General features: G+C 34.9%; 1 protein-coding gene across 4 annotated transcripts in view; it reads left to right on the top strand.

Moving 5' to 3' along the window:
* The window catches only part of LOC119638719, a 131,625-nt gene that overhangs the window by 79,238 nt on the left and 36,738 nt on the right, over positions 1-15,649 (top strand). For 3 of the 4 annotated variants that reach the window (XM_038035666.1, XM_038035667.1, XM_038035668.1), the window contains exons 2-7: positions 11,602-11,729; positions 11,790-12,340; positions 12,406-13,929; positions 13,997-14,141; positions 14,243-14,562; positions 14,680-14,797. In XM_038035666.1, coding sequence (XP_037891594.1) covers positions 11,602-11,729; positions 11,790-12,340; positions 12,406-13,929; positions 13,997-14,141; positions 14,243-14,562; positions 14,680-14,797 — 2,786 coding nt within the window. Of the gene's footprint in view, positions 1-1,210; positions 1,360-1,425; positions 1,694-11,601; positions 11,730-11,789; positions 12,341-12,405; positions 13,930-13,996; positions 14,142-14,242; positions 14,563-14,679; positions 14,798-15,649 lie in introns of all 4 variants that reach the window. The other variant, XM_038035669.1, reaches the window with a different exon arrangement.

The raw sequence follows: 15,649 nt of genomic DNA, 5'->3' as shown, positions 1-15,649 counted from the left end.
CGTAAGGAATTTTAAAAGTCTAGATTATTGTACGATTGGCAAGTAATTTGGTGAAAAAGGTCATTTAGCGAGCAAAACTTTGGTCAAAGAAAAACGTTTAAGTCAGTCTCTCTCACTCATTCCATGCGTACTTCTCCTTAGAATGTCATTTTAAGGATATTGTAAAAAATTTAAAGGGAAAGAATGGAACTTGTTGGCGCTTGTCGTTTTGGAAAATGGTGTTTTGAAAAAATCGCGCGTTTAAAGTTCCAATCCCCTGCTGTACAACTTTGTTTGGAAAATCACGTATTTGAAGATTTAAAATTTTTTAATTATTTAGTAATGCATATGTACACATATTATGGTTCTCTAACATCTCTCTGATTTGGTAACAAGCGAAGAAACAAATCCACACAATTTGAAATCAATTTACTACTGTAGGTAAAGGTTTGACGTCGTAACCGCTATTGGAAAGTCAGATGGTAGACGAAAAACCGTACAGACAGACATGGTTCTATTGATATTGTTATTCGCTCCTTGGAAGGTCAGTGGAAAATTTCATACGGTACAAACATTTGATAAATGTATTGCATCCATTGGAAAAGGGAGCGGGAAAAATAAATTAAAATTGTTTTTATAAATTAAGCATTCATTCATAAATGATTTTTTTTTTTTTTTGAAAGAAATCTCTACTTTTTTCTATCCTCATTGCGCCGATTGCTTAGCAACTAATTTTCCTCTTTTTTTTTAAAAAACAATTTTCTTTTTTAAATTAGGAAAATTTTTTCTCATAAACTTAACTGCAACTGAAAAGCATTTCATATCTTTACTCTGTTTATTTTTCTTTTTTCTTCTCTTCCATTCTTTTGCGCAAACGATTGTATTGTATCCGATTATCTATGCTTGTATTTGCGGGTGTGTGCCTTCGTTACAACTACAACTACCATTGAAAATAAAAAATTTCATAAAAACATCTAAACACACAATAACTTGATTCAACCAAACCACGATTAATCACACATAACAACTTTAACTATAATTACAAATCACGTTCATCATCTTAAAACTTATCACAAAAAAAAAATTTAAAAAAAAAATTAAAAAATTATTTCGTTATCGTGCGTAATGGCAACGAATAAAACAAAATAACTGAACTCTTGTCGGAAACATGAAACAAAACGGATAACCATGCACACGAATATATATTTGTGACTAAATTTTCGTAACGTAGGCTTTTAAGAGCTGAACTGTTATCATTGCGACGCAAAGGTGCTTTAAAAATTGGTGGAGCTTTAGTAGGCAATGGTAGTAGTACTGGTGTTGGTGTCAGTGCTCAACACTATGATAGCTCATCTATTATACAACAACATCAACATCAACATCAACATCAACAACAACAACAGCTACATTATTATCATAACCAACAACATTATCATCAACAAGAACAATATCAGCATCAACAACAGCTACAGCAACAACAACAACAACAACATCAACAGCAACAATATCAAGTAGAACATAACAATCATAATCGTACCGCTCATCCTGCGCCATACGAATCAAATCGCCACTGCGCCCGATGCAATATTGAATTGGGTCGAATTACAAATAGAGGCGCGCCGTGTCGTGTCTGCAAGCTAAGAGTATGCAAGGCGTGTCGTGAGTTTACTACACGCACCACCGATTGGGTCTGTGTTGTCTGTCACAAACAAATGTAAGCTAAACAATTTCTGTTTCTTTCTGTTTTTCGCATTTTTGTTATCTTTTCTTTGTTCGTTTGATTCTTTTGAAAGCTGCCTGCTCTCCTCTCCTCTCCTTCTCTTATTTATGTTCTTTTTATTGAATTTTTGTCCATGATATGCATGTTACTGTTTAAAAATGAAAATGAATATGTTTTGTCGAAGATCGACTGACGTTATCCACATAGCCCGTAAGAAGATAAAACAGAATAAGTCTATCATTCGCTTTAGAACGCCTGAAAAGCTACTCATTAAATTCTATATAAGGTGTTTTTAATCTACGTCAATTCTTTGTCGCAGTTAACTTTGCCGCGCACACAATTATTGACGTTAGTTGCATAAATTAAGATAAGGGCTTAATGCCTGATATAGGCATAACTAACTTAATAACAAGTGCGTGTTCAGAAAATCAATTTTTATTTTATCATTTATTTATAGTTGTATTGTTTTCGCTACACTGGAATATATGTATGTACTGAATGTTATATGAACTACTTTGTCCAATCCATGTTCAATAGCCTATCTGTGTAAGTCAATGTATCGCATTTCATCAAAATATCTCAAAAATTGCGATCTGCAGGTTGGACAAGCTTCAAGCGGGCAGGCGGAGACACAGACAAACAAACAAGCATGCTTAAATTGATTCTAAATAATCTAACTCAAGTTCACCCTTACCATCAGTAGGGCGGAATATAATTAATTGGTAAAAAAGTTTAGAGAAATTATATCCAGCTATGGCCGAACGTTTTATACCCATCGCCTTTTTATTTTTAAACGTGCAAAAAATTATATTTCGGTACTTAATACTGTTGGGCAGATGCAGCCGGTTTTTTTCATTAATGTGCAGACGCTATAGAATCCCCCATAGCATATACGGGAAAATTTTCCGAGCTACAACCAATTTACGATATAAATAATAAAAACTTCTATTTTTGTTTCGAAATATAGGAGGTGTTCCTAGTTTATGTCTACTGTGAGAGCGTCATTTGGCCGATTTCGCCCATTCTTATTATCCAACTGCTTGCAATAACCCGTAATGTTTTGACAGATAGACGGACAAACGGACACACTATAAATTGAATTTGATACTGATCAAAAAACCGCCTTAAGTTGGTAAAGGATGTTCTATCTCATTTTGTTCCTATTATGTTTTATACTTGTTTTTCATTTCCGCATTTAAAAAGGGAGTGTAATAATGACAGGACGCATTACATATTCCTTTTTCATATTTTTATTTTCGCTGTCGTAGGGTGTGCATGAAATCCATAGATACCATAAAGTTTATATAGGCACTATACGTCCGATTTTCTGTGCTGAGTTGCCACTCTATTTTTTTGGAAAATCCATGCATCCCTTCTCGCAGCTATGATTCTGTACATGTAGTTGTTGCTCGCATTTTCGTCAGTTCATCTATTCGTGGAGTTTCGAAAAGGATATATTTTATTAATATTTTGTTATTGGGTCCTTGAATTTGGCAATTAGTAGCAAGAATCTACGATGTTTCTATATTTGTTTTTTGTTCCCCATCGTCGTGCTGCACCTATTGTTATCAAATTATGTTGTGAAAATAACGATTTCGTAAACTTTTCGCATTACGCTCCTAGTAATCGTAATGAAAGGACAAAAAATTTGGCTTTATGTCCCTTCGATTACTTTTCGAATACAAAAGAAGCGAAAGCAATTTTGATTTAAATGAAACGATTAAATACTCGAAAAGCAATTACAAGTAGCACAGCACAGTGTGCTGTGTGTGAGCAAAGACTTCTCTTACAAGAATATTTTTTTATACAAAGAAAAACCTCTAATTAATAGCCGATTCGTCCCATTCTGTGACTAATTGGCAATTTTGCACTTTTAACGCTTTCCACTCCTACGTCGTCTATGTGTCGACATAGTATTCCTTACACCGACTCCTATGTCAAGCTAGCCTCGACATTTTTCTTTAAAAATTTATTTTGGTTCTTTCAATTACTAGACGTGCCGCATTCCGCATACCTAAGTTCTTATTTTCTTATTGAGACCACTTTTTATGCCTTTTTTGCGAATTAATTAAGCAGTTAATGCTATTTAAAATGGCAAACAATTAGGATAGCAAAGTGTTAAGAACTTACAGTGCTTATCAGCGAAAAACGTCAGCAATCAATTACGGTTTCAAATATTTATAATTATTTGAATGTTCACCACCCATTTGCGTACGTGTTTGCGTATGTGTTTGTGTGTAGTGTATGTGAGAAGAAAAATACCTTAAATAATTTTCAATAATTTATATCGCATTATTAGATACGGCTTACAAAACATTGCCTACCCATCCCGATATACAGTACCTCGGCTGTCGTTGTGTTGAACTATTCAAATTCTAATGCTTGGTGTGGTTCATCATAATGATCTGCTAGTTATCAGAACCATTCATTCGAGACCGTAATATTATGCATACGGAATAAGTTTTATATACCCAAAAAGAAAAAAAGCCCCAGTGCCAAAGCCAGCATAAATAAATCCATTCCAGTTTCTTATTATTACATTGGTGTCAATTAAATTTTATTAAAACTTTATTTTCATCTCAATCGAATATTTATTACCAAATAAATTCGTGAATATGTTATTGAAAGAAAAAAAAAGTAAATAAAAATAACTATAGAATATAATGTGTTTCGTTCTGATAACTGATAACTGAATTCATTATTTTGCTTGTATTTATGTTTGTTTGGGGATTTCCTACAGCAGTATACCCAACAAAGATGTCTATTTTTATCTTCATACACATACGTATCAGCATATGCAAAGCAGCATATATATATATAACGGATCTCTTTTTCTTATTCCTTTCGTATATTGCCTGTGTATTTCATGTCACTAAATATTTGTTTTTAATTTCGAAAAAAAAAAAAAGCTTAACCAACACTCATTCAATAACAACAAATTTTATGATTGAGAAACGAAATTCTGGTTCTTTTCGTTTCCTTTTTTTTTATCCTTCGAAAGGTAGCTACCCCGAGCATAAAAAAAATAAAAAACCCATAGCAAGGGGAAAAGTATAAATATTACAAAATATCTTGCAACAAAATACAAGCTTTTTACAACCTTTACAACCCTTACAATGTTTAAAACTGGAATCGATTGTCTAGGAGTACGTGTGCAATATGAAAACGTATTGAATTGCACCACAAGTTGCAAGTTTGTAACGTTTATGTAAGAAATGGAGGAAAATATAGCTTTTTTCTTCCTTCTAATTCCTCTTCTTAGTTTCGACTCGAAAGCCAAATACTTTCGCTTCGTAAACAGTCACGCAATTTCATGTAGATTTTTAACCGAATCCAATGTGCAAACAATAAAATTTAAGTGAAAGCTTATTGCATTTCTATTGAATGATAACTGAATGATAAATAAAATTCTACAAAGTAAATAAAAGACAAAGAGAGAGAGACAGAGAGACGCTATCTAGTCCGTATATGGCGATGTATTTAGTACCAAACAAGCAAGGAAATCGTATTTGCTTTAAGATGATCTTACGGACGGAATCATCTAAAGCAAAATACACAAAAATCGAAAGTTATTCTACTGCATGTGGCTGGCCGGGCAGGATGATTTGAAATTGATTCATGATTTTAAGACTGAGTTTCAAACGTTTTTTATTCGCTTTTGTGTTACCACGTTTCCGAACAAGTAGCAACCCCTTTGTAAACTTGAGCTGCGGCATAAGATTTTCTTTCAAGAATTTTTCCACAAATTACAATGCCGAGGAAGGCAGCTAAAGAAAGCTGAGGACAGCTCGAGATCTTATAATGGTCAAGAGTAATATAAACAACAAAAAATGTTACATTACGGCAAGGCCGATAACTAAATGTACTTCGCCCAATAAAATTGTTCATCTATTTTCGGAATGAAATACCGAAAATGATCTTTTTGTTCAATACTTTCCCTGTGAGGCCTTATACATATTACATTAGGGCAAGTCCGACCACTACATACACTTCGCCTAATACAATTTTTCATATGTATTTGTATGAAAATACCAAAAATTATCTTTTGTTCCAATACCTTCCCTGCGAGTCCTTATACGGGAAGAGACTCAAAACAGACGTTCTTCGTCTAAATACGCCATAAAGCAGTAAAAGCTAAACTTTGTCGTCTTGCGCAGGCTTGCATTTCGAGACAACCCGTGTATGGGGAGGGGTTAAAAAGAAGACCTACGTTGTTCAAATTTGCTTCAAAATTTCTATGCTTTTACAAATTTTTATTATGGACTAACTTTCATCATAAGACATAGAAATTCAGTCCCTTGTGTTAATAAAAATTCTTAAGTAGGAACGATTATATGGGAGGGATTTTGAGAAATTAACTGATTCGATCCAAGTTTTTTACATTTGTATTCAACGTATTTTGTTAAGAAATATTAAAAATTGAAAGTTTTTTTTTTATATAATTATTTTGTCAAAATAAAACTGCATTCTATACCTTGAACACACAAATACATGCAACGGACAATCAGACAGACGTACAGACTCACTTAAATCAGTTCAAAAAATGTCTCTGAATGAATTACTATAATAATACACGACGAGTGAAATATTAAACATTGAATGTTGTGTCGTTAAAATTGAACAAAATCAGTTTCAGTTCTCATGGCCACTAATCATGCGCTTCCTCATTGTGTTTGTAAACAAAGTTCGTTTCGATGTTATATCTATTCCCATAAATGTATTATACTTTGACCAGCGATTGCTATATGGTATAAAAAGAAGAGCTTTTCAGATGCTCTTCAATTCTTAAAATCCTAAGCAATTTGATGTAAGCAAAAGAAATTTATATAGATATTATAATAAAAAGCATAACTCCGACTCCGCAAGGTTTAATTATCCTTCTCCTACTTTGATTGAATATATGTGCGTATACGAAGGAAATGGCTTCTCAACCAAAAGAAATCGATAAATAACCCAAACAGATACTCTCTTAGTCTCTGATCACACTCAAAGTGTGTTAACTTATACTTCCTTCAGTCCTGTAAGTAAGGAAAAATACTAAAGGTATTTTTGTGATTGACATAACATATTTCGCTGCAGGTTTTCAACCGTCAGCGCCGTCCCTATTTATTGTTTCCCTTTTGTAAAGATTTATTAAAAAAAAAACGCTTGAATTGACGTCATGTTGTTATTTAAAATTGCCACAGTTTTCGTGTAATTTTCATATATAACCGCGCATAATCTCCAATTAACGGAATGTCACTTTTTTCTTAAAATAATTCATTATTATGAGACGTTAATAAGAACACATTTTACTGAAGAGTGCCCAGAAAGTTTAATGTTTGATAATCAAAGTTTTTTCAATTGCACTTCTACAGGACGTAATACAGTAAAAAATCGGTTAAATCGGTTCGACAAAATTTATTTCTATTCTTCTTAGCGGCCATTGCAAACACTATATCATACTTAATGGAATTGAACGTCATGAACGCTTTGTACGTTTTGAATACTTGTCTTATTTGACTTACTTGACTTATTGTGACAAGTAGAAAATATTAAAGGCTTAATACTAAGCTGACTAGGATATGTGTGGAAAGCAGATTAGACGATGTCTTCAGTACATAACAATCAAAAAGTAGGCATTTTTAATACAAACCGGTAAATTTATCTCTTCTGTAATTAAATATCATATGGTAGCACTCGTCAAGTGTTATGATTGAATGTGGCTTATGACATTTTGTATGCAATTGCTTTTTAGCCTGAAGAGTTTGAAGAGATAGCAATGATAGGAATACTACCAAAGGCGTTATCTCTATTAACGTTGACTAAAAGAAATGATTTTTTTGCGTCTTCGCTGTTTTAACCGGTAATAGAGGACCTCCTATTCGTATGTGATCAGAACTTTCCTCCAAGTATCTTTTAACCGATTCTTAAATTGTTTTAACAAATATGATATTTGTGTGTTTTGGTAAGTGAGTAACAAAAGTATGTACAGCTATAACCTCGTAAATGACATTCCGTAAGGCAATGTAAAGAATACATATCGAATACGAAGATGTTTTCAAAAAATTTCTATTTTTACAAATCTGGAGAAATCTAGAAATTATGGTCAACTTCAGTCAAATGCATTAATGCGTACTAATAGCTTGTACTTGTATACATAACGCATCATCTGCATAGCAGATCCATTTATATGATGTACAATCCATTTCCTCACGTAAGCTCCTTTGATCGTCTCCTATAATGCGTTGTATAGGAGTGTGTGTTTTATAAAACTCATTATTAATGCCTTCTTTTGAACCTGCTTTAAGAGCAACTTGAAAATAAATAAAATTGGACTATGACTTGAGGAAGAAACTATGAATTAATAGAAATTAAATAAACTTGTACCGCCTTATATAGAATCGCAGAAATGAGCAGTAAATTAAAAGAAGACATGCATCTAGTATTTACTCGTTTTAAGGGGCATTCGTTGATAACTGAAATTGAAAATAATTCATAAATATGAACAATGAAAATTTAAAATATCTAATAAGTACCGCCAAAGAAAGGGTTTTTCAACGCATTTAAGTTGTTGCAATGTTCTGGTTGGAAAGCGCGTTGCAAAGAGAAGCATTACTCCAATTGTTGATACCTCATCATGGTATAAAAACACCGGGTCGCAGCAGACTTGACTGATTTATACTTCCCATTACCATACTATACACTGTTTATACATTTATTTTTCAAACTTGACATGATCAACTAATATGCAAAAGGAAAAAAAAAAAATTTCAAAAAAAAAACGTGTCAGGAAAAATTTAAATTAGTAGGGAAACAAGTATTTGAAGGAAAAGTGGAAATTTGCTGGGATATCTAAGACCTGAACCACAAGTCCTTCGACTTAAATGATAAAAGAATTGAAATAAATAAATGACACCTTATCGCGATAACAGATATAGAGTCCGCTATTCAAGCTGATCGTATATAGAAAAGTACATATAAGCGGTATAAAACAATTGTGCTTGTACGCATTGGAAAGCGCTAGGTGTAATGAAGAACTAGCCGAACTCCTTCCTTTAGAAGTGCGTGCTTCTTCCAGTATGCATGCATTTTTTGAGTGAACATCCTTAATCCATCCAGTTAATCTCAGCAATCGAAAAAGAAACAAATGAAAAGATCCGATCTACACGTCCTATAGCAGCTCTCATGGAATATACGTTCAGATTTTTGTACATTTATTTGCTATAGTTAATAAGCAATGAGCCAAAAGCCAATTCTTTATTCCTTTTGAAAAACAGAGGTGCTCTTAGCTTATGTGATGCTGCGGACGTGGGCGTCGGCCGATTTGGCCCATTTTCAAGATCAATCTGCGTGCCAGAACTTCTAATGTCCCTGCCAAATTTGAAGTCGAAAGCTTCATTTTTGCGGTCGGGAGAGGAGGTTTACAGCAGGCATTATACAGACGGACATACCGACAAGCTGAAATTGATTTAGAATTTGATGCTAATCAAGAATATATATATGCTTTGTGGGCTCTCCGATGCTTCCTTCCGAGCGTTGCAAATGTTTTGCCAAAATGAATATACCACTCATCCTACGGTGTTGGCTATAACACCAACACGTGAGTAAAAGACATCTTACAATAATTAAAGACGTATATGTGCGAGCGTGTATGTGTGTGACAAGTCACAATTCCGTACTTTATTAGTTATGAATCTATGGCATGGTATTTAATTAAAAACATTATTGTAAAGCTATTGCCGAAAGTTGCATAAGTAATAAAACCACGTTGTCTTCTTATCCTAAGTTCTTATGTTGAGAAAAATCTTTCCGTTTCGGTCTTATTTTCATGCGAGCTGAGTTCAATAAAATGGTATATATTTAAATTGCGTAAATATTATTGTCATACTTAAGAAATATTATTGTCAGATTTAAGAAACACGTGCTGACTATAATTTGTCATAACTGGAAATGCTGTAAACCTATCTCGGAACAAAAATATATTAATTTATTGTTATTGCAATTATATAAGATCATAATGTCAAGCACGTTCCCAGCTGAGTGTAAGATAATATCGCCACCAAGTTGTTAAGTAAAATCTACGCCAAAATCAAATGTTCATAGTTTTGATGCACAGACATAGAGTCACGTAGACAAACACTCGGTTAAGTTGCCTTTTAAAGAAAGACAAATTAATAGAGCAGCTAATGAAATCATTTAATTAGTTGACCATATAACATAAGCATTGTTAATGTACATGAATGAGTGTCTCTCTCACTGGCTAGATAATCAAACGTATGGATTAAATACAAATTATATGCACGCGGAGAGAAAACTCACTTAATTTATTTGTCTGTAGGGATTGATTAACAATTCTTTTTTAGTGCATTTACATATGGGTGCACATGTGTTGCTATATTTTTTTTTAATATTTTTTTCTTTTTTATTAGATATTCTACATTAATGCAAATACATATTTGAAACCCACCAAAGTCTGCAAAAGAACAGTAGGTTGCTAATATACTTTTTTTGTCTCCTCTTCGCAAACAGTAGGTATTATTCATTCGTCACTCCTGTCGTAAGTTGGAAAACTAAACATACATATAGCACGATTCAATTTTGTGCAGAAAATGGAAAAGCAATATCAGATCGCTTTTGGCTTGGACAGACATTTAAAATATTTTTTATTTCCTTTTTTAAATTTTTGTTGTCTACCATCTACCAGCCATTCGAATATCTGTCCACCTTTCCTTCTTGACAGATATCAAAAGTACGGAAAGAAAGATTGGCAAATATTCTACATTCTTAAATATATATCGTTCCAGTTGAAGCAGAAAGGTTATAGCTGCCTTACGACCACAACAGTCGAACAACTTAAGTGGGAAAATAAAAACCAAGCATTTTTAGATTGTGTTATTGTCACTACTATTGATCGGCATTATAAAGAAGTAAACCTGGTCAGAAAGTAAATATTTCTCCAAGCACATAAAGCTTCCTTACTTCCTATCCGGTGTCATAGACAGATTCGGCCGCTGCTCTTTACCAAATGCGTTTATATATGCTTTGTCTTGATCGCTGCACTCTTAGTTGATATTCAGAAGCGGAACTTCAAATATCTTCAAATTGGCTAAAGAAATGAAGAATATCTAAAAGATTAAAGTACTATTAAGAAATTAGTGAGTCCCTTGAGCGGACAATTTGAAATTTGTCATAGCTATTTCCATTAGAAATGATATAGATCGCCCAGCAGTTAATTAAGAAAAATTTTCCATTTCTCTGGTATTCTATCTCTAGTGGTGGGTACGCAAAATTCTTTACCAACGCATGGAGTTGCAATTTTCTTACTAATCTTATTTTTTTATATTTTTAACCACAAAACACTGGAGCGTCAAACCAGCATATTGACAATAATTGTGATTGTTTTTGGTTTTGAGTAAACTCTCACATGCACACCATATTTGGTTGTTCGACAGTTTGCAGCTTTGCTTTGCTTCGTTATTGAATTCTGTGTATTTATAGCAACGTCTTACCCACCTATATGAGTTGGCGTTTTAGTGGATCTCTATTAACACCATCATCAATGCACCTACCATCCGCTATATCTCAGTTATGGAATAAATATAAAAAAAGAAGATAAAAAAAATTCTAATGATGTGTAATGATGCCTATGGCTTGTAAACAATTGTCATAATTTATAATCAATTCTAAATAAATCTAAGAGTTCTATGAGAGATTTTTTATGTTGTTTACGCAGATGGAAGATATTCGTTGTTGTTTTACTTGCTGCGTTCACACTTGAAACATTTGAATATTATGTCATTAGTGATTTACCGCATGATTTGAAGTCGTGGTCGTGTTTTGCATTCGGATACTATTTGATGCGTTCGAAAGAAAATGTTTTCATTTTTATTTACTAAATTGAACTGCTTTTCATCTTGCAGGGAGATTCAGGCTGCCAGCCGTGATTGGTTAGGCGATCTCACACAAACGTCAAGTGATAGCGTTGGCGACCATTTGCCCACTAGCGATGTATTAAGGAAAAGTATTCGACGTTCCTGGACCATATCAAGTAAGTGCATGTACTTTGTCGTCATGAAGAGTAAACATAAATTTATTTATTGTCTTGCAGACGCGGACGACGATCCTAATAATCCCAATGCTCAAAATCCTGTTGCTAACAATCTCTATCCGCAACAGCAGAATCTCATCGAAGGCCAAACAGCAGGGAGTTTTCCATCGTTAATTGTACGTCATCATTCACCACGTAATCATCCTATGATTAACTACAACACCGGTAGCGCTACAACCATTGCGGGTAATATCGGTACTAATCAAACGCCACCACCTTTTCATGTGCATACGCAACGGCGTATTTTACGTCAATCGACTTTACCTACCACCTTACCGAATAACGAATTGAATTTGCGTAATAGCGGCAGCAATCCAGAACATTACAATAATGTTAATTTAACTGCCCCGACATCACCACATCAGCTACACCAAACTCCCTTTTATTCAGGCGACTATAATAGCGATGATGTTCTAAATATTGAAATTAGCAGTGATTGTGATAATTACGCGCAAGCTCCAACATTGACGCAAACTCCTCAGCTAATTCAACAAACAAACATAGTGCAATCCTCAAGTGTTATCAATACGCCGACACATCACCGTTTACAGGTGACTATGAGATGTTAAAGCAAGTTTATATATAAAATTTATGTAACGTGCTTCCTCCTTTTTAGGTGCGCCGACAATCGACACTTCCAGCTAATCCGTTATTTATGTCTACATCACCAAATCGCGCATACAGTCGTTCACCAGAACGTTCACCAGGCGAACAACAGCGTTATCCTCCATTTGTCAGACAAACTTCTTTTCCATGTAATCTCACTGAACCTCAAGTTGCCATAAATCAGACTTCTTTGCATTTAGGTAGCACATCCATTTCTACATACCCTTCACCAATGCACAGAACAAAAATGCTACCCTCAACTGTAAATCAGCCACAACCGCCAACACATTATCAAGAGCAATATGACCAAACAATCAATCAGCCAGATGAATCAAATATTTTGAATAAGCCGCGTATAATGCGCCAGGCCACGCTGCCTAATCCAGAACAGCATATTAAATTATTACCCACCTCACCGCCAAAGCGTCAGACCTCCCCGCAATATCGACGTTCTCCCGAGTTTATGCGCCAACAAACCTTGCCCAATCCGGAAGCATTCGGCAGTAACTCCCTGACAGTGCAAGGGCCGGCTAATCCTGCTTCACAAGCTAAATTTTTACCCATATCACCGTTACAAAAGCAAAATTTTCTGTTTCCCAATGTGCAAAATCCTCGTCAATTTTTGTCCCAGCAAAATGTCCCGGCCGTAGATGGAGCAGACCCCGTTGTTGGTGGTACCGGAGATCAATATTCCAGCAGCCAGAGTGTAAATATTCATCACTCGCGTGACCATAATAAAATGATGAAGGTGCGAAGTCATAGCAATGAAGAGTATTCCATAACTAAATCTCATCATTTGGAAAACCGCCGTCTGTTGCCTGAAATACCTACAGCTGGTCGCTCTATGAATCGCTCTCCTAGTCGATTAGTCAGGCAGGATTGCCTCAAAGATGACCGCGGAACAGCGACGCATGGAGATCACCGTACTTTCGGTGAAGCCAAACAACAATTCCATCAATTTCAGAATGTGACCGAAGAAGATGATAATCGACCGGAGTACATGGATTACTTTGGTGACAGTTCAAGCAGTTTTCTCGAGTCAGATGAAGTGCAATACGAAAAAAATTACAATACCGGTTTTAGCAGCGAGCCACGCATTATATACAATGACGGTTCAGACGACGCTAGTTATCAACCCTATCAGCGCCCGATGGTACATAGTGCTGAAAATATGATGACAGTTGAACAAAATTATATCTATTACGGACCAGAAGGTGATAGCCTAGGTGCAAACCTAACAGCTAGTGCTGCTGGAGTTTTGCCACGCACACCGATCATACACAACCGTTTGAGACGTAGGCAATCCAGAGATTTACCTATGCCGGCGGAGGAGTTGTCACAGATTTCGGGCGCTGCTGAAACACAGCAACCAGCAATAAGTGTAGCTGTTGACGAGAAAAAACCGGCAGAGAAATTTAGCGAACGCCCTAAGCCGGAACAAATGCGATCGGTTTCAGAGGATTCCGGTTCTAAAGATAGTATACCAAAACCGATGCCTCGACGTTCGCTATCACATCCCGAAAAAGAAACTCAAGTGAGTAAATTCAAAGATGAACGTGGTGAGAAGGTTCAAGAATTTTCTTTTCTTTGTATGCTTGAAGACTTCTAAAAAGGTGGAACCAACTAAGATACCCAGCCCTAAGCCATTAGCTGACATACTCGATAAAACGCGACCAATTAGTAAAATACCTACGTCTACAAGAAGACGTAGCAGTCGTGGTTCTATTACAAACGATGTTGAAGATGGTAAGTTTTTGAGGAGAGTGAATGAAATCTAAAGACGAGAACACGTCAAAAGGAAAAATATAAGCATAAGAGCATAAGAAAATTTATTTTTCTATCCCCAGGTGGTAATTTGAAATACTACGTAAACGAAAAAAGAAATTCCGAATTATCCGCAATAACGAACAACAAACCATTAACAGACGAAATTCAGCAGCAGCAGCAGCTAGACGAAACCAGTAAAAAGCGAACAGAGCATCCGATTACGGAGAAAGCTAATAACTTAGGAACAACAGAGCAACAGCAACACGGCAATAAAATCCCTGAGGATGAGGAGAAAAAGTCAAACGATAGCAACACAAAAGACAATCAACGACAGCAGGAGGAACAAAATAACAATAACAATGATAACGACCGAGAGGGGAGAAGTTTAACAGTAGCAAAGGTATATAATGCAATAAATATTTACGGTTTTTTTTTTTTTTTTTTTAATCCATCCCTACACAAACTACTCTAGGGTGATATTAAAAGTAAATGTTAATTAATTTAATTTGTCTCGTAGCAAACGTATACCTCCACGCTGGGTGAACAAGAAATCCAAAATGCTGTGGAAGCGGCAGCAGTTATTTTCAAAAAAGTAGTTTTGCAACGTCGTCAAGAGAAGAAGGCGGCAGAAGAGGGTAAGTTGGTTGCTCTTCCTCACTTTATTAAACTTCCCTCTGCATGTATTTTCTACTAACTACTATCCTCTGATTTAATTAGTCAGATAAAAAAATTGACATCGTAATGTTTTCTGCTAACAATTACTATTATACTCAGTCATTATTGTTACTAATATAATATGATTGGAGCGTGCTTATGTAACTTTATGGGATTTTGTTAACAAAAGTATTAGCACAAATTAGTGCTTCAGACTATTTGTAAATGCTATTTTCCTAATTACTGTGGTTAAAGTATCCTGTTTATTATATACTTTCGTCACCATTTTCGCGCGTTGCCCCAGCTTGGATTATCTTTCTAAATGTAGCAAATTTCAAATTTTAATTTTATCGATTACTTTTTGTGCATTGCATTTACTCTTTCTTACATTTTAAGCTACTTTTACGAATCAGAAATCGGAAAATCTTCTTTCCCTATCAGACCGTATAGCAAAGAGTAAAGAATTTGAATATGCTTTTCGAAGACTTTAAAGACTAATTCGATAATAGTTTGTAGATGTATTATCACTTTACGAATTAGCTTTCAAACTATAGCAAAGTAAGGAGTATAGACTGTATAGGCGACATGGCAAACTCACCAAATCAGACAAGACAGTCTAGTAAAAGAAGATATGGATCGGATGGAAAGTGAATTTTTTTGTTAATCTGTTAAGATAAAAGTAGAAAATAGTTCCTATTCAGGCAAGGATATTGCCTTCATACATTGATGCTCAGAGAGTGATTTATGAAAAGTTCGAACCTAAAAATGAAAAAATTTAAAAGGAAAATCAAAAAAGGCACACATTTGTTCCGAGACACCTTAGACGAATTGTA

Source organism: Glossina fuscipes, unplaced genomic scaffold, assembly GCF_014805625.2.
Source record: "Glossina fuscipes isolate IAEA_lab_2018 unplaced genomic scaffold, Yale_Gfus_2 109, whole genome shotgun sequence".
Taxonomy (NCBI): domain Eukaryota; kingdom Metazoa; phylum Arthropoda; class Insecta; order Diptera; family Glossinidae; genus Glossina; species Glossina fuscipes.
This window is presented reverse-complemented; position numbering and strand designations above follow the sequence as displayed.